The 20,000-nt window shown below is 39.3% G+C and overlaps 2 protein-coding genes across 2 annotated transcripts in view; both read right to left on the reverse strand.

Moving 5' to 3' along the window:
- LOC138030617 (uncharacterized) overlaps positions 1–20,000 on the reverse strand; it is a 124,253-nt gene that overhangs the window by 75,026 nt on the left and 29,227 nt on the right. Inside the window, exons 9-12 of the mRNA XM_068878505.1 lie at positions 12,622–12,684; positions 12,367–12,429; positions 11,178–11,240; positions 10,920–10,982 (exon numbers count right to left, since the gene is read on the reverse strand). Coding sequence (XP_068734606.1) covers positions 10,920–10,982; positions 11,178–11,240; positions 12,367–12,429; positions 12,622–12,684 — 252 coding nt within the window. The remainder of the gene's footprint in view (positions 1–10,919; positions 10,983–11,177; positions 11,241–12,366; positions 12,430–12,621; positions 12,685–20,000) is intronic.
- LOC138029105 (protein NLRC3-like) lies at positions 3,235–9,343 on the reverse strand. Its single transcript, XM_068876810.1, has 3 exons — positions 9,307–9,343; positions 7,894–7,956; positions 3,235–6,795 (listed from the first exon to the last, which is right to left on the reverse strand). Exons 1-3 carry the CDS (start codon positions 9,311–9,313, stop codon positions 4,829–4,831), a joined length of 2,037 nt encoding a protein of 678 aa, XP_068732911.1. The 5' UTR covers positions 9,314–9,343; the 3' UTR covers positions 3,235–4,828.

Below are 20,000 nucleotides of genomic sequence, written 5' to 3' on the forward strand. Positions count from 1 at the left end.
CTTCGCGTTGCGACGATCAACACCTCCTCTTGGTCTCACGAACTAAATGTAAATGTAAATCATTTGGCGACTGTGCATTTGCCGTCGCCGTACCAAGGGTCTGGAATAGTCGGCCACTAGCAATTTGTAATTCAGCAAACGTAGATACATTCAAAGCTAATTTTAAAACTTTTTTTTTATTTAGGCAAGCATATGGACATTGTTAATAGACTTTTTTTTTTTAATTTTCCGTTCTAGTCTATGTAAACAAGTAAGGTTATTCTACTTTTATTTAAATTATATGATATATGTAAGGCGCATTAGAATATAGTTATTATAACTTATAGCGCTATAAAAGTTCATCAAGTTAAGTTAAGTTGACACAGCAGGAGCTACACATACATGTAGTCCATACGAGATCAAAGATCTTATCTCTGCACACTTTTGTTGAGGGTTTTTTGTTTAAATCAAAAATATATCACATGACCAGATATGTGCAGAAATGCTCGCAATTAGATGTGCAACTATTTTTATACGCATCACAGGGTGTCCCCTTGCTCTTCTTCCCAACTTCAACCTCACTCGCGTCTGGAAAGATTGACAATGAACGTCACAAAGTGTACCCTAAACTCTGATTCTCAAGTGAAGACAAACAGTTGCCTTTACTTTTACCAGGAAATAACACCAACCCATACGCAGCGGCCGCGGAGTACGTTTGAAAGTGAAGGGGGGGGGGGGGTGGGAAGAGTTGGGCAGTGTTCTGGTATGGATCACGGAAGTGTGAGGGGAGGGGGGAGGTTTACGAGAAAAAACACAATAGGAGAAAAGTGGTGGAGGAGGCTTAGCCCACCCTCCCCCCAGCCCCTCCTGTTGTTGCTAAATTAATAGTAAATATGCTTATACTTAGAGGAACACTTCGTGTTAGAGGTCAAAATTGGGGTGCCTTGTAATTACCTGCATTTCTGAACGTAAGTGTGCTTGACCTGGCGAAAACAGTCTTACTTTGCTGCAATTTGCAGCCATCCAGTGGTTCAGCAGGTGTACATGTCGTGGTTCAAATATTTCTTTGGTTCAAAACTTTGCAAATCAGTTCAAATTTGAATTTGCCTAAATATTCAATCACCACTATAATCTGAAACAAAGGAAAATCACAATTGAACTGGCTTAAAAAACAAATAAATAAATAAATAAATAAATAACCAGGGAAATATTAACCATAACATACACACTGAACGTCAGTGGAAGCAAACTACTTTTGGTTTTGTTGATTTTTACAGTGCATTTAAAGCGAAAATATGTTTATTTAAGGTTGGGAGCACTTTATAACGAACCCTGTCCTGCAGATAATAGAACGTTTGTTTGTTTTATCAGATGCATGTTGAAAAACAACGGCAGATAATGATGAGGGAGAGACAGAAGACACAAGCAGCAGCTGCAGCACTAGCAGCCAGTTTAGCAACCTCTACAGCACGCTTGTCTGCGGATGAAAAAAACAAGACTCCATCTGCCGTTCCTACTTCAGCCACACCTGGCATCAGTCAACAACAGCAGGGAAATAAACGACAGTGGACACTCACTGTGGGTACTAACCATGTGTCACTGGTTTGGTGGTCATTCCACAAAAATATGTTATTATTATTAAAGTTTTCATCATCATTCATTATGATTATTATTATTGTCATTATTGCAATGGTAAGGTAAAGCAAAGTGGTCCAAACACGTCACTATGTCATAAAAAAGTTCCAGTTGCTTTTTGTTGAAATGCAAAATTTCAATTTCATTTATGACAATGACAATAACCATAACAATAAAAATAACAATAACAATAACAACGACAATGACAATGACAACAACAACAACAACAACAACAACAACAAGACTAGTACTAGTACTAGTACTACTACTACTAATAATAATAATAATAATAATAATAATAATAATAATAATAATAACAAGTACACCTCTCAGTTCTTCTGGTGGCCCCAGGGGGTGGTAGTAGCTTTCCCTGTATCGTGATGTAGTCACTTACGTACAATGTTGCTACCATCAAGGATCATCTGTTTTTGTTTGTTTTGTTGCAGCGAGACCAAATGCTAGCTGCACACGAAATGTTCAAAAATTCAAACCGTCTGAGTCGAGCAGAGAAAGCTCTTATTCTGGGAATTATAGCAGGTGGCCGAGGTAAAATAAAGTCTACAAACTTCTATTTACTCACAGCAGTATTTATTGTAAAGCATGCAACTGGTAGGGCCGTGTGTAGAAGGAAAAAAATTAGGAGCTCGACCTGTGCAAGGGGCAGCGTTTTGTCCTATTCTCGACTCTCCATGGGTATTGTCTCTTAACATATATAAAGAATATAAAATATTATTATTGTTGTTGTTGTTGTTGTTGTTGTTATTATTATTATTATCATTATTATTATTATTGTTATTATTATTATTATTATTATTATTATTATTATTATACTTGGGCTGGCTTTCACCTTGACATAAATATTAACGTTACCAAAACATTAAGGAGGAATTTGTTCCCTTTTAACGTCATCGAGAATATTGTTACAAAATTTCTTCACAATCACTTCACCTCCGATTCCTCTCAGGGTGCTACTCGTAAGGACAAATGTTTGTATTTTAAATTACCGTATACATCGGCCCTTTTTCCATCACAACCCAAAATTAAGAAATTAATTAGTTAGCACTTTTTGCACTGACCTAGACATTAAATTGGTGTTCACCCCGTGTAAAACCAGGAGCTGGTTTGGGGTCAAGGATCCTATCCCTACGGATTTACGATCGCGAGTCATTTAAAGGTTTTCATGTGCAGGCTGTAGTGCCTGTTATGTTGGTGAAACCAACAGACACATGCAAAGATTATCACATCTTTAAACACCTGACAAGTTTTGACAATCGTCGCTCCCTTTGCTCAGAAGATTATTTCAAAATTCCCAACTCTGCTTCCGCAAGCTTTCAATGCACATCCTTTGGGAGCAGCCGTCTTTAAATTCCCAAGTCAAACGTCTTAATGTATTCCTTTCATATTAATTAGTCTCCTTTCTAAGCTTAAATAGTTCTTTTTTTTTTTGGCTCGCGCCGTCATCCTTAATTGTTATCGTTAATATATCGTTAATATCTCACTTTGTTATACTATTTACTGCATATTTTCATTTTATTTAACTGACGATGCATGGCGTCTCATCTAAGAATGAACTTCAAAAACATCGTGTGGTTCATCAGAGCAATATTCTATTTCGTGCTGCTACGAAGCCTTTGTATTATTATCATTATTATTATTATTATTATTATTATTATTATCATTATCATTATCATTATCATTATAAGTATAAAGAAACCAAAACCCTGGAAAGACACAACTAGTTGAGTTTGTACAAAGCATGGTTAAACGTTAACACTTCAGCTTAGGAAGCAAATCCTTAACAGAGGGAGATTAATTTGAACCTAGAACATGCACATGTTAGTCTTGCACCCTCAACTATAAGACTACACTGACTCGTGGAAACTTCACAGACAGCAAAGGCTGTAAAAAAAAAGAAAAGTTGTGCTGGATCAGTTTCTGAACAAATTTCGTGTCGAAAGAGAACAATGATACGCACAGTCATCTGGACAATTTAAGGAACTGTCTTTACGAGCACCAGAAAAATACAGGTAGTTACGCAACTCAGTTGGGAGAAGGGCGATAGGGACCCTTAAATCTGAGGATAAGGACGACTAAAAGTCATTAGTATACACACACATATGATTACACAAAATCGCGCGCTCTCATTGGCTCGCTATCTCGGATTATCAGCCGATAATCGCCTCGAGGAACAAAATGGCTACCAGTAGTCGTTTTGCCACCGTAAGTGATGATGATTTTGCGTTGAAATGCTTTTTTTTTCTCTTTTTTGAAATAATCACCTGTGTATTTATACTAAAAGAATTATTCGCCTCAGGCTCAGTGATTACCGGTGAATATGCACCTCGACTTCGTCTCGATGAATATTCACCGATAATCACTTCGCCTTCGGCGAATAATTGTTAATTATCGTCATCACAGCCTCGGATCTTAAGTCTCCGCATGACCCGAGGCTCTGGGAACCTCTATGTAGGAGAACATGCGCAGTAGGGTTTTTATAACCAAAGATTGGCTATTTGAACCTTACAGGGCCTGCTCACTCCTCGTGCTTACATGAATGCACCAACCAGAGACTCTTTTCGTTGTTCTTCGCGAAAACCAATGAGAAGACACTTGTCTTAAGGGTTTCTCAGAGCTCTCCTCTCCCTCACTTAGTAATGCACAAAGGAGAAGAGCTCTGGGATCGAGATTGGACTAAGTGCCAGTTTTGTGTTCTGAGCACGCGCACTTCGAAAATCTTCCAAACCTAAAGCGAATGTTCCGTACGGAAATCTCGTATTTGTTCTCGTCCTCCGATCTAAAGCCCCTAATGTGTTGGGCTCATGTGTTCCAGTGAAATGACTCAATGGCTGAAATGTTTATATTTGAAGAACAGGCTATAGACAAAAAATATTAATATTGTGCGAGGATCATTTTTCTCTTTCCTCTCTTGCCCGCACTACAAATATAAACATTTCTCTCAAACGTCTTGTGCTGCGTCGGTGGGAGAGTCAAACACAAAAATTTGGTTTTATAAAACGAGTTTAAAAAGGTCGAATTCCCTTCCTGAAAAGACTGAATGGTTAACGTTTTGAGCGTTAGCCTTTAGTACAACACTGAGTTGGCCGATTTGCTCTAACACATTGCAGCAAAACGCCTGATGAGCTTCTTTTGGGCTCTGGCCTTTGGTCTAACGATTACCTCCAAGGGAGGATCCGTTTGAAAACGTTTTGACAAATTAGTATGAAATGCGCTCAACTGGACCAAAGGGCCCTGTCAGTTCCTCTGCTTGAGCCAGTGCAGCAGCACCCGAGTCACCGATTTCATTGTCAGACAAATACAAGTATGTCAGCGATGAATTGATTTCCATTGCTTTAGCTAGTGCAACAGCACCCGAGTCCCCGATTTCATTGCCATTTAAACTCAAGTATGTCAACGTTGAATTACTTCTCATTGCTTGAGCCAGTTCATCAACACCCGAGTCCCCGATTTCATTGTAAGACAAATCCAACGAGGTCAATGTTGAATTACTTCTCATTGCTTTAGCCAGTGCATCAGCACCCGAGATACCGATTCTATTGCGAGATAAATCCAACTCTGTCAGTGTTGAATTGACTTCTATTGCTTTAGCCAGTGCAGCCGCACCCGAGTCACCGACTTCATTGAAAGACAAATCCAACAGTGTTACCGTCGAGTTTGTTGCCATTGCATCAGCCAGTATAGCAGCGCCACCGTCACCTATCCGTTGTTCACACCAAATATGCTGAATTTCAAGAACCAAACCAAGAGAACGCGCCAATTCTTTTCGAAAGGTACCCTGTTCGTTTTCACATTCTTTAATACAATTCAATGCAGTGCATAGATAGTCACCACTTTTCTTCTGTTCAGTTACTTGGTTGATTTGACTTGCTATACTTGCCATAAGTGCCATAGCTTTTGCCTCGCACCGTTGAGCCAAGATACCACAGGTAAACATGAGAACCTGTTGAAACTCCTTAAAATATCTTGTGTCAGCAACTAAACCAACAGGACTAATTTCCTCATCGACAAGCTGGCAACTGAGATAAAATGCAGCGAAGAACTCCTGAAAGCTCTTGTGTAGAAACCCATAGCACCGGCTCGGTCTTCGTTTGCTGCGTCCAGGCTGAACTGACAGAAATCCCAATTCAGGTATTAAGTTGCTGGTACAATTTCGGAATGCAGTCTCGTCGAAATACAGACCATCCTTGAGCAAGCCATTCAACGCTATACAACCAAGATGCTTTAATTCAGCATGGTATAATTGTGTTAGGTCTTCGTCTATTTCTGGTAATTCTTTCTTTTTCCTATATCTTCTCAGCACACATTCCACTATTTCGAGGTAAAGCAGAGTTCTAGCTTTCGGAAAATCTCCTTGGAAGTCTTCGCAAAGAAGGCAAAGTAGTGCTGCATTCAGTGGATTTGCAGTTACTTCCCTAAGGCTTGCGTCTGTGCGCAGCTTGTCCAAGAGCTTTTCAGCCAGATGCTGCTCGGTCTTGAAATATCTGGAAACAAAATCTTCTGCATCGTATTTGGTAAATCCTTCGACCTCTAACAGGGTGTCGCAGCATTCGCGTACTTTGATTCCAGCTTCGTGTCGTGCTGTAACCACTAAATAACATTTTGGAAGTATTCGTCCTTGAATAATCTCTTTATAGACGGGTAATTTATGGGTTGGTAACTCATCCAATCCGTCAAGTACTAGCAAAACCTTTGGCTGATGGTCCTGAACGAAGGTGAAGAACTTCTCTTTATCTTCTCTCTTTATGTCTTTTGGTAAAAGCTGGTCATCAATAGCCTCCCATAAATCAGAGTTAACGTCCTTACATTTCAACAACAGCAACACTTGGACATCAGGAAACGAATCTTCAGCTTTACAGTTCTTGGCCCAGTCATAAGCAACCTTGTTACAATAGGTTGTCTTTCCAATGCCTGGCTGTCCTTCAATCAAAATCTTTCTGGGTTGTAAACATTCCTCATGTGGTTTGAAGATTTCCAACATGTTGACAATGGAGTCAGTCTTAACACCGCGTTCTTTTTTCCTACTGACCATTTTAAGCCTGGTAAAAATGTTGTCAAGATGGAATCGGAACTCTTCGCACCACGGGAAGGGCGCAAGCCATCCTTCACGGCTTTTGTACAGTTGTCGAATAACGTCGATAAGGACAACCACTGGCCCATAAGCATCTGAAAGAGAGAAATTCATTAATTGAGAATAAAAACGCCGTTGTTCTCCCAGCGTTGAATACTTGAGAATGATACCTATTCCTTAGTTCTGTTGAGGTCGACTGTACTTACAACTGACAGTGAAGTATTTGAGAGAAAGAGCCATATATATATTGAACTTTGGGTTGTGACGACTCCTAGTCTATATCGCAATTCAACAAGTAAGTTCGGGAGTTGCAAAGAAAATCAAAAAAAAAAAAAAACAACCCATGAGTATGCAACTGTCATATGCTGCTCTATCATCCGATCCCACACGCAATCTGGAAGTAAGTCTGTTGCGCGTTCATACTACAGAAATGTATTATCCCCGATGGCTGAAATGGTAGAGCATTGCAATGCAATCACAAGGTCAGAGTCCCTTTCAGACCTGAATTTGTTTCCTCTTTGCAAGTCGCCCTGAATCCAGTGATCATTTTCAATGCCAGTCAGTACAAATAATGATGCATTTTCCACTACCACGGCTTACTTGGAAGTTAAAAAATGTTCAAAAAGAGGTTTTGCCATTCCTCCTGGGTCAGTACTTCTCTTATTACAATGCAGTACTGTATTGACGCCAGAAAAAAAGTTGCGTTGCAAGTTTGTTTGATAAAATTAAGCTAGAGGGCAATACAATACTATACATACTTAATTGGCCACTCCCCAAACCAATAGACCACAATCAATGAAACGACACAACGGAGCAACAACAACACCTGTTACGAATCCCAACTAGCCAGGGCAAATCAATTGGCTATTTATAAGTGCAGCCGAGAAGTTGTAGCAGGGACTACCATGAACAAATTCAACGAGTGGTCAGAACGGATCTTGAACCCGCGATCTCTGCCCCAACCAATGAGCTGCACTCGAACAGTGCTTGTCTCATTATCATGCAGTACTGTATTGAATTGACGTGATTAAATTTTATCCAGAGGTGACCGCCAATACCCTCTACGTAAGTACATTTTCCTTTATGCACAACTTATGAATGAGGGCCCACTTAAGATACCCTAATGCGATTTCTAACAACTTCTGTCACTCCATCTCATAAATTATGCGAGTTTTATTTCAATTTAACTGTACCTTTATTCTCTCCAAGCTTAGCATTCAGGCTGTCTCCGTGCGATTTCAACTGCTTCAGCATTTCTTTAAAAAGTAAAATAAGGGGTGACCCGGTGAGTATTGAGATTTTTGATCTTTTGAAATTTCAATCTTTATCAGGAATAAATGGTTTCTGGAAGATCAGCGATTGGGTTTGGAATTACAGAATCAAATGTTGCCTTAGGGTCATTTAGCCATGTTCGTATGCTGGCGAAAAATGTTATTCGAAAAACTATAGCCAATGAACTTTGTTCGTACAACCCTCATTTTTTCTCTCTCTCATCTTTTAAATTTTCTTTTAAAAGAAAGCTACCAGGTAATTTTTTTAAGTTTATCGTAATTAGCAGTTACATGTAGTAGGTTGACTGCTAATGATTCTGACAAGCTATTTCATTATACATAAGCAGTCTTGCAAAACTAGAGCAGGAACTGGCAAGTACACCATGTTGATTGTTTTGCTCAGTTAGTTGAGCATCGGACTTCCGTGCTGAAGGCTGTGGGGTTAAATCTGAGTCTTTCATTAAACCAGAGAAGAAATCGTTGCGTTATGCTAAGTACACGTAATTGCTGGTTTTCACTGACGTGATCAACAGCCATGTTTTTCAACGAAAGCAAAAGAAAACGTTTGCATAATAATAGAGTTGAATTCCCGTAGGATTTGGTCGGGGCTCCAACATGGCCGCCGTTTCTTTGTTTAGGAGCTCCAACATGGCGGCCGTGACGTCATGTGAAAACCGAGAATTGGATAAAAAGACAGTGATACTATATCACTTGCCACACAAAGGGCAATCGGGTGGTTTTCTTTTCTTTTTTTGACTGGCATATGCACGCTTTGGCGATAGAGCACATGGAAAGTAGTTCGTGTTGAATCGCTTAGGTTTTCGTTTAGGGAATTCAGGAAAAAATTATTTTCCTGTATGATCATGTTATTAAGTTCCAAGTGGCCATACTTTGTAGCTCTTTCATCAAGCTCGTACTACCTCACAATTTTCACGATGTGCAGTTCTGTTGTTAAGGACAAGAATTTTACCAGTATATCAAGGCCGACCTGTCTCTGGAACTCTAAACATGCTTCTGTTTTCAAGAATATTTACAAATGATCTACCGTAATTATTGTCAGTGACTTAAGAAATATCATTTTCAAATAAACTCTTTCCTCGAATAACCGCTGCCTTTGAATAAACGCCGCCTAGTTCACGCTCAAAATTTAGTGAACGCCTTGGCGTTTAATCGAGTAAATACGGTAAGTTGAGGATTTGAAATTGTTTCCTAATAAAATAGCATTAATATCTGAAAATGGCCAAACGCTGTTACAACCATGTACATGAATGCCATTCTCCAATAAAAACACTGACATTTACTTATGAAATAAGAGCCATATACATGTGAGCCTACCTTCCATCTCCCTGAACTTGTCTATCAAAGTTTTTGAGATTTCTTTGGGAGTAAAAGAAACAGTTGTTAAGTGACCCTTTGAAAACACTTTGAAGGAAAAAAAGAGAAAATGGCTCACGCTCGATCCCCTCAGTTAAGTTCAGTTAACTAAATAAGTCAATAGAACGCATGAACTCACCATGTGTTTTTTTTAGTGTGTTTTTGCTGCTGACTTCATCTGTTTCAAGCCTCTTCAGGGTGTCTTAATCAAATCGGATCAATCGATATATTAATCAATCAATGAAATAAAAATGTTAATAAAGAGCACAATAATAGGTTCAAAGAGGGATGAAAGGCAAAGTATACAACGCTAATTGCGAAGAAAAAAAGCAAACAGAAATAAATGATGAGGACTTGACATAATACTTTAATAAAAACAGAGATAGAGAATGCTACGACATTGATATGTTAACAAAGAACTGAGCATTTGGCAAGACTTCCGCGCAGGACTCTATTTCAACATGTATGTCCTCCTTACTTTTAAGATTACAATAGCCGTTCAGTGCACTTTTTTCTTTAAAATGTAAAGTCCTTTTCGTCTAAATAAACATAGGTCAAATGGACTCTGATTATGTAAGAGATAAATACCGAGAACACAGATATTAAGTCATACATACATATTGTATATACATCCCGAGGACCATAGGCGGGAGGGTTGTTAAGTTATCTGACTTCCTTTAGAATAATGGCTTTTCTCTACAATTACATGTATGAAGATCGTGTAAGATTTTGGTTTGATATAAAACATTTTTTCTGAAGGCAAATATTTTCTCCATTGAGGCCATTGGACACTTTTGATGGTATAGATGGTGTGACATGGCGAAACAGGGCTACATGTGCTGGCAGGAGCATTTCTTAATGACTTGTGGAATTTCTACTTCCTTTGTGTTTTATTCGGAAGCTTTTTTTCCAGGTATTTTGGACGGATTTTCAAATGAATTGTACAAGAATCCTAAACAATTTAGCTACTGGATTTTGACTCGGTTTGGAATTTTTTGGGGCTATGAAATCATCTCTGCATTGACGAGCTCTAAGAAGCTCTCCTCCAGGTCATGAATGGGGCACAGAGTTAAGGTCTGTCACTCCCCCTCTGCTCCAGGGCATCTGCAAATCCTACCAGTAATTCAGGCTTCCCACTCACATTTTTGGAAAATCTGATAGGAAAAATATGCTGTTCAAGTTCATGACATAGGAAAAATATAGGAATTTTAATAGATCTTATACAATGAATAGAAAGCAACAAACTCACTTTTCTGAGCTTTTAATTTGTTTGATCAAACTTGGCGAAATAAAGATTTGGGGGCCACGGTTTTAGCTACTTTTTTTAAAAATTTAATTGTTTAAATATGTTCTATTTATATGGGGTAGGGGCAAGGGAGAGGTGCGCACCTCCTGCACCACTACCCCCCCCCCCCCCCCACCCCCTTCCAGGGATCCAGCCCTGAATATAGAAGGATTTCTTGAAATATACTCTTTATAGGAACCTATACATATTATTAGATGAATAGGAAATACAGATTGCCATTATTATCAGTTACCCTTGCACACTGTATTCCAAAAAAAATGGTACCTACCTTCCATCTCATTGAGCTTTTCCTTTAAGCCTTCTTCACTGGACTTCATCTGTTTCAGCATCTCTTTGAAAAGTAAAAGAGACAGGCAGTGAACGAAACTTGATAACATTCTTTTTTCCGGAAGGGTCTTGCTTGATCCCCTAAGTAAGCACTTGCAGCAAAGGTAGCACTTCGATTGGTGACGCCGGGACTGAGGAGAATATCTTTTAACCAGAAAAAATAACACATTCAAAAAATCAATAAAATGCATGAACTCACCATGTGCCTCTTTTAGTGTGTCCTGACTGCTGGCTTCATCTGTTTCAAGCATCTTTAGGATGTCTAAATCAAATTGAATAAATCGATATAGTAATCAATCAATAAAGTAAAAGAGAAAATGCCAATACAGAGCACAATACTACGAATAAAGAGGGGTGAAAGGCAAAGTATAATTATTTTCTCTAATTACCAAGAGCAAAAAGAAGACAGAGCTGATAGAGGAAGAGGACTTGACATGAAATATGTTCATAAAAACAGAGATAGAGACTGCTTTGTCATTTACATGCTAACACAAACGCACTTGGCAAGATTTCCGCACGGGCCTCTACTTCAACAAGCATGTGCGTCTTGTTTAAATATCAGCTTGGCAGTTGCATGCATTTTTTCTTTAAAATTTATGGTCCTTTTTGTCTAAGTGAACATACATGTAAGTGAAATAGACTCTGGTTATGCAAGAGGCAAATACCGGGAACATACGTCTTAAGCCATACATATATACATTCTGAGGGCCAGAGGCGGGAGGGATGTAAGGTTATCTCACTTTTCTTTAAGAATAATTGTTTTTCTCTACAATTATGAAGATCGTGAAAGCCCACTTAAAAATAAGAGCGTGGTTTGATATAAAGCATTTGTTTTGAAGGCAAAATATTCCTTGATCCAGCCCATGGGAATGTCACCCTTTTTTATGGTATAGACGGTGGCAAAATAGGGCTGCATGTGCTGGCATGACCATTTCTTCATGGCTCGTAAAAATTTCAACTTTCTATGTGTTTTATTCGGAGGCCTTTTCTGATATTTTGGACGGATTTTCGAATGAATTGTTCGAAAACAATCCTGAAAAATAATTTAGCTTTGCTTGTGGCTCGGTTTGGCTGCTTTTTGGACTATAAAATCACGACTGAATTTGGAAGGGGGGGGGGGGGTCTAAGAACCTTTCCTCCAGGTTATGAATAGGGCAAAGATTTAGGGTCTGTCACTCTCCCTCTGCTTTGGAGCATCTGCAAATCCTATCAGTAATTTCAACAAGATTTTAATGGCAGCCATCTGAATCTGCACCATAACCATATAAAGTATCCCACTTACTATTGTAAGTCCCTTTGAGTATTTGGTCAAACGCTACTTAATTGCCATAATATTATAAGTAATCCATGCGCACCATATTCCAATAAAAACAATCACTCCAACCTACCTTCCATCTCATTGAGCTTTTCCTTTGTGCTATCTTCGCAGAACTTCAACTGTTTCAGGATCTCTTTGAAAGGTAAAAGAGACAATCACTAACCAAACTCTAATAGTTGTTCCGTTCCTTTTTTTTTCAGGAAAGGTTTGCTTGATCCCCGAAGTAAAGAAGAAAAGTATTGCTTTGATGGGTGACCCTAGGAGAATATCTCTTCTCCAGAAAAATAGCACACTCCGCAAATCGTTAAAATGGATGTCAATTCACCTTGGATCTCTTTTAGCGTGTCTTTGCTTCTGCCTTCATCTGTTTCAAGCCTCTTCAGGATGTCTAAATGAAATCAAATCGAATCAAACGATTGATTAATCAATCAAAATTTAAAAAAATATATGATACGAAAGAGGACATTGATTTGTTGGGTGAGGGTGATTTTAAAAATGAGAAGAAAATTACAGGGTCAGTTCATCACAAGTTTGCTTGTTTGCTGAAGTTGTTCTTCTTGTTTCAGTATGAACCATAATACTCAGTAATTTGCAGTGTGGCAATGCCAGCAAAATACGTTTGAAGTTGGAAATTAACGTGCAGAGACCATTACTTAATTTCAAATATTGAATCCTCTTGTATTTCTTTTTTGCAGCAAGGAAAAAATATGTTCATCTGTTTGTTGAGCTGATCTCACCGTTTGTTTTCATAATTTTTTATAACCACCTTAGAAGCTTGCACAGTGGCCTACTTGGCAAGCTAAGGGTTAAGACTACGGCAATCTACCTTGTGTCAAACAATATGAGTCAAAAAATGCACCGGAGCACCGTCTCTCTAATTCAAGCATATCGTGTAGTTACAGTAATGAAATGAAACACAGTAGCCTTATTCTTGTTCACTATGCCATCAGACTAAACAGAGGCAATCAGCTTGACGTGACTTTTAAGTTACAACAAAGGCAAGGCCACCCAGTACAAAAAGTAATAATGCTAATAATAATAATAACTGGCTGTCCTGAATTTGCAAAACTGACTACCTGGAGAGGCACAATAAGGCAGCTGCATATATCCATGGGAAGGCGTGCCAGCAGCAGTAGATTATTGACGTCCCAGAGAGGTGGTATGAACATAAGCCCAAGACGTTCACCGAAAACGAAGAAGTCACAATTCTCTGGGATATACAGATACATATGGATAGGTAATTGTTAGCGAAAAAGCCTGATATAGTGATCAAGGACCATGCCAACTGGTGTTGCAAACTTATAGCTGTATCGGTACCATCCGACCAAAACACCTCAACGAACGTCATTGAAGAGCTCTCGAAATACAAAGACCTTGTGTTGAAACCACGAGAATGTGGGATATGAGGACAGAGACTGTTCCCGTTTATTGTTGGTGCGCTGGTACTTATTAAAAAAGGAATGGACCAGAATTTAGGAAAGATCCCTGGAGCCAGTAACATCAATGAGCTGCAAAAGATCATCCTCCAAGAAACGGTGCACTTACTAACAATGTTCCTGTCCATCAGATGAAAAACTCCCCTGGTACCTCAGGACCAATTTCTCCTCAACTTGGACTGTGAATCAATTTGCGATCCTCCTGGGGGTGATACGTTGTTGGCTCAAGGGATCTACTTAACCGGCTCTTTACATTAACTACCCTTGTCCGCCTGTGAATCACATGTTGATCCAGCGTTATCACATAGAAAAACTGATCCTTAGGGAGTCCCACGTAAATGCCACACATTAAGTGATCAATCAGCCTTGGGGCCAGCATGGTTGTCCTGGTAGTGTAGTGGTCATCACACCCGACTAGTGATCAGGGGGACGTGGGTTCAAATCCCACTCACGACAATTACAGTTTTCCCCAGAAGTTGTCCGGTGTTAAGTTTCCTGTAGCTTTCTATGTATTCATATAGGTATGTATGTGATGGTCGCTATTCGTACACTCAAATCACTTAACATTTGTAGCAAAGCGTTGTGTATCCTTCTGATCCTCCCAGCTAGTGCCTACATCGTTGGATTTCCAGCCTTGTTCATTCAAAAAATATAATTTATTATTAGCTGGTAGCCTATAAATCATCCTCCGATGACCCGATTTCGATATACGTCCTGTTCCTGAATGTTAAATGCCGAGGAACCTCGTGGCTAACCAATAACCTCTTTGACTGTTCTTTTGCCAGCAGGGTTGTCGTGATGGTGCAGTGGTTAGCACATCCGACTACTAACCAGGGGAACAGGGGTTTGATTCCCACTCACGGCATAGCATGTTTTTCATTTAAAATGAATCAGTTAGTAGATCGCTGTCGCTATCTGTACACTCAAATCACTTAACATTTGTAGCAAAGCGTTATGTATCCTTCGGAACGTACTACAATCTTGGACAAACCTCTTGGGAAAAATTGTAGCTTAATCATCATTTGACATGCACTTACAAAGTCTATTGGTCCTTTTCCCCCTCCCCCAGACCAATGTTGACAATTTGATGCAAAAGGATCCTGTCTAGGTCCGGTCTAGGTCTAGGTCCCCTATTATATATCATCTACTCTTCAAAACTATTCCATGTAATTGAAAGACATCTTCCAAACTCTCATTGCTATGCGGATGATTCACAATTATATCTTTTCTTCAGGCCTGACGTGTTGTCTAGCCAACAAGATGCTACATTAGCCATGCAAAATTGTATAAAGGACATACGCTTGTGAATGGAACATGACAAACTCCTTCTAAATGATGAGAAAACGGAATTTCTTATCATAGGAACCCGACAACAGTTAACTAAAGTTAATATTTCTTCGATTACCGAGGGCGATTCTGATGTAATGAGATCGTCAGTTGTGAAAAATCTCGGTGTTTTTATTGACGACAAGCTGTCGATGAACTCCCACGTAAACAAAATTTGTAATACATCATTCTATTATCTTCATAACATTATGCGAATAAGAAAACATTTATCGCGTAAATCCACCGAGACCTTAATTCATGCGTTTGTGTCTAGCCGATTAGATTACTGTAACAGCTTACTCTACGGACTTCCACAAGTACAAATTGAAAAGTTACAAAGAGTTCAGAATGCAGCTGCGAGACTAATTTTTAAGGAACCGAAGTTCAGTCATATCACACCAGTCTTATATCAGCTTCACTGGCTTCCAATTTTGTACCGCATTGAATTTAAAATTCTGCTCTTTACCTTTAAAGCTATTCACGGCATGGCACCTGAAATTGATCAGTCGGAAATCATCATCTAGATATTTACTCAGATCTAGCGAAAGAATTATGCTTGAGACTCCTAGTGGCAAGATACTCTCAACACTTGGAGGAAGAGCTTTTTGTTACGCAGTTATTATTATTATTATTATTATTATTATTATCTATACATTAATTTATTTTTAATTATAACTGCTTGTAATTTTATTCATTTTTATTTATTTTATTAAATTGTAAAGCGCATTTGATCATGTTCGCCATGAAAAATGCGCTATATAAGTTTCAATTATTATTTATTTAAAATATACTGTGCAAGCCTTTGCCCGTTTTGAACCAACATTGAAATGGGGCGAGGGGGGAAAGTGGGAATAATTTAATCTTTATCACACAGACAAACGAGAGCGTCACATTTTCCCAACTAGTTTTTTTCCAAGATTGTAGCTTGCAAGTACATCGTTGGATTTCCAACCTTGTTGATTCAAAAAATAAAATTTTGTTATTAGCTAGTAGCCTATGAATCATCCTCCGATGATCCGATGTACGTCTCGTTCCTAGATGTTAAACGCCGAGGAACCCTGTGGCTAACCAATAACTACCTTGATTGCTCTGTTGTCAGCGGGGTTGTCGTGATGGCGCAGTGGTTAGCACACCCTCCTACTAACCTGGGGGACGCGGGTTCGATTCCCACTCACTGCATATCACGGCATGTTTTTTCATTCAAAATGGATCAGTTAGTAGATCGCTGTCGCCATTTGTACACTCAAATCACTTAACATTTGTAGCAAATCTTTGCATCTTTCGGACCCTTCAAGCTAGTTACTACATAGTTGGATTTACAGCCTTGTTGATTCAAAAAATAGAATTTATTATTAGCTGGTAGCCTATGAAGCATCCTCCCATGGTCCGATATACGTCCTGTTTCTGATTGTTAAACGCTTAGGAACCCCGTGGCTAACCAATACTCTCTTTGATTGCTCTGTTGCCACAGAACAATGCAATTATTGAGAAAGAATGTCTTGCAATATGCTTAGCATTTGAGAAATGGGACAATCTGCTTTACGGAAAGGCAGATATCACGGTTGAAACAGACCATCAAGCCCTTGAAAGAACTTTTAAGAAACCCCTTTACAAAGCACTAAGGCGTCTGCAAGCCATGCGCATGAGGCTGCAACGATGGCCATTCGTTGCGAACTACAGGAAAAGAGCACATCAAGTCATAGCCGACACTCTTTCAAGGGCTCCTCATCCTCAGCTTTCTGCAGCCAATCTCTCTGGAGGACACCTACTTAGAGTGGAATTGGAAACTATGGCGATGGACAATTCTGGGGTCTCCAATCTTACCCTGGAAAATCTACGAGAGCAAACTGCAATGGACACAGAACTGCAAAGGCTGTCCTTCCTCATGATGACTGGTTGACCAAATGACAAACGAAAATTGGATCCCTCAGTGCGGCCCCACCTCACCTTCAAAGATGAATTATCTCTGGCAGATGGCATATTGTATTAAGGGCAGCAGGCAGTCATCCCGAAGTCGATGAGACCAGCCATGCCAGACAAAATCCACAAAACACACTTTGGAGCAGGTTCGTGCATTTGAAGAACCAAGGTGTCCCTCCTCTGGCCCGGTATGACCTCTGATATCAAGAACAAGTGCATTTCATGCCCAGTATGTGCCCAATACGCTAGTCAAGCGCCTAAAGAGCCCATGCTTAGCCATGATACTCCAGAACGACCATGGTCATTAATTAGCCAAGATATCCCAAATGGCACTTAGTCAATACGTGCCACTACAGCGACTGGATAGAGATGGACATTATATCCATTATACTCGCATCAGCAGCAGTAGAGCTCATGAAAGAGCACTTTGCAAGGTTCGGGATACCTGATCGCGTTGTCACGGATAATGGGTGCCAGTTTATCAGCACTGAGAACAAGTAACTTCTGAGTATGGGTTCGAACACGTGACCCCCTTCCCATATTGGCCGCAAGGAAATGGTAAGGCAGAAGCTGCAGTTTAAACAGTAAAGAGGATGTATCAAAAGAACAGAGACTTTATATGGCGCTACTGGACTACCGGAATACCCCACAACAAGGACAGGAACACTCTCCTGCTCAAAGGTTACTCTCCCGCCGCACAAGGGGTATCCTTCCTATGATGCCTTCTCTTCTGTAACGTACTGTGGTGTATTCTGGAACCGTCAAAACTGCGATTGATGGGCGCCGTCCCGGAGCAAAACATTACTATGACAGAAATTTGGGAGGCGTCCATGGTGCAATTCTGCCAGGACAGTGTGTATATGCAAAACCGAGTCCTCAGCACAAGCCTTCAGCCTGGCCCCATGGCATTGTAGAGAAAGTGCCCTCTCCAAGGTCCTGCAGTGTGGTTACCCCTCATGGGAAAATACACAGTTTTGTAATCAGATGGTCTTGAGCAATAATGAAATATGGGTGCTTTGCCCATAAATAATAGTTGAACAAAAAATGTGTCTTTAATTAGTACCAGTAACTAAAACGCACTCTTCACAAACCCAAAGCAGAACATTTGAAATTTCTTTGAATAGTAAATGTTGGATTGTTTTAAATTTCTTACCCCAAGTATTGGGGCATTTGATCTCAATTTCTGCCTCAGGGGGAGGGGGTCTTGATGCTTTTTGACCAGGGTTTATATCGAATCCCCAGTCACCCTTCCCCGGTACCTGGGGGGTGGGAGTTTCAATTGACTGGTGCATAAGCTCAAAGTATATTTTCCAATAAAAAGTCTATAAATCGTACAACGAGCTTTGGCTGCCTGTGCGGGAAAGAATGTTAATCGTTCGTCGTTTTCAAAGTAAAACAATGTACTTTTTAGCCAAGAAACGTCCGTTTTTGGTTTTTTTAATCTTTTTGTAATATTTAACTGAATAAATACATTTCATCTGTCGGGTCAGGAAGCCTTCTCTGTCGGGTTCCCGAGAAACGTATCTATTTTGACTACAGGCTGAACTATTTGCACAATCGTGAGATTGAGAGGCCATTTAATTGAAATTCTCTACATATGAGATACAAAATGCCGACAAGTACAAAAGTAGAATAAATGGTTAAATAATTATAAAGTCTGTTACTATCTGAATGTTTTTGGGTTAGAGTAAAGGGATATATTGTCAGGCAAATGATGTCATTTCATGACACTTAAAATTCGCAAAAAAATTGTAAACAATCTTTGCACTAGCAAGTCGTAGCAATAAATTGGATTAACCAGGAAGTTAACGAAATATTGTTGGCTTCCCAAATAAACTACACCTTACACTATAATGACAAAACAGACATTTTTCTGAGGTTAAAACCTTGGCTACCTGTCAATCATTTGTCAGAGAAATAAAATTCCTGTCTCCTCGCGTGTCACATTTCAACGCACGCATGCAAATTTGTTAACTCATTTTCACCGCCTCCCGATTGCTGCGAATTTTTTCTTCTTTCAAATATTAAGAAAAATATTTCTCGTCAAGCGTTGCATCTTTTTTGTTCAAATAACCGCTAAAAATAAAGATTTTTAAACGATCTATCCGTGCGTGTTTTTTCATAATTTAATATTCTCTTTCAAAATTTGCACAACAATCAAGTTGCGCGTGTGACCCGTCATAAATATTTTTTCACAAAATGTTTCCGAATCGTCACGTATCACCACAGAAGACAAGAACATCATTCTAAAAGCTTATTCTATGCAAAAAGTAGGTTATGTAGGTAATTTTGAGAGTGGAAATCAAGGTTACGGTAGACGGCAAATACAAACTCACGAGGCGAAGATGGTATATTTAATTAAGTCAACACACCAGAAAGACGCTAACCACATTTTGACCCGAAACTTCTTTACTATTGCAATAAAAACCATCCAGTTAAGCTCGCATATTATAAAGCATGAGGAATTCACAGAGGCCGCCTTTTCCAACGAAAAAGATTTTTTGAAAGAAAAAAAAAAACATAGTTGCTATTAGAGGCAAAAACCCTTCCTATTTCATTACGCGCTTGAAGAAAAGAAACTAAATCATGTCAAATTTACGCAATATTGCCACAAAATAAATTTCAGGATCAAACCGTTTCCATGAAGAACCTTTACCTTGAATAATGAAGCACAAAATAGACGATAAGCTTTTTTTCAAATAATTCTTGGCTGTCACATTTCCAATTATTATTTCTTTACCTGAAGACTGTGCAGAGTTCATCACAGATCCACTTAACGATTCGTTCTCTGTTTTTGTTGAACCCATAAGTTACCAGAACATTTTTCATTTGGTTTCAGTGTTCTGCATAACAGCACACTTGGTAAAATATTAGAAATTCATCTCACTTTGATTTCGGCTTGACGGGCGATAGATTGTTGTCGAAGTCCATTACTCGTCGCTTTTAAGATTCCAGACATTTTTTTTCACCGCCTGTGTTGTTCATTCAATTGCCTTTCAATTATTGATCTCCATAAGGGTAA

The sequence above is a fragment of the Montipora capricornis genome, chromosome 13, assembly GCF_036669925.1.
Source record: "Montipora capricornis isolate CH-2021 chromosome 13, ASM3666992v2, whole genome shotgun sequence".
NCBI classification, from domain to species: domain Eukaryota; kingdom Metazoa; phylum Cnidaria; class Anthozoa; order Scleractinia; family Acroporidae; genus Montipora; species Montipora capricornis.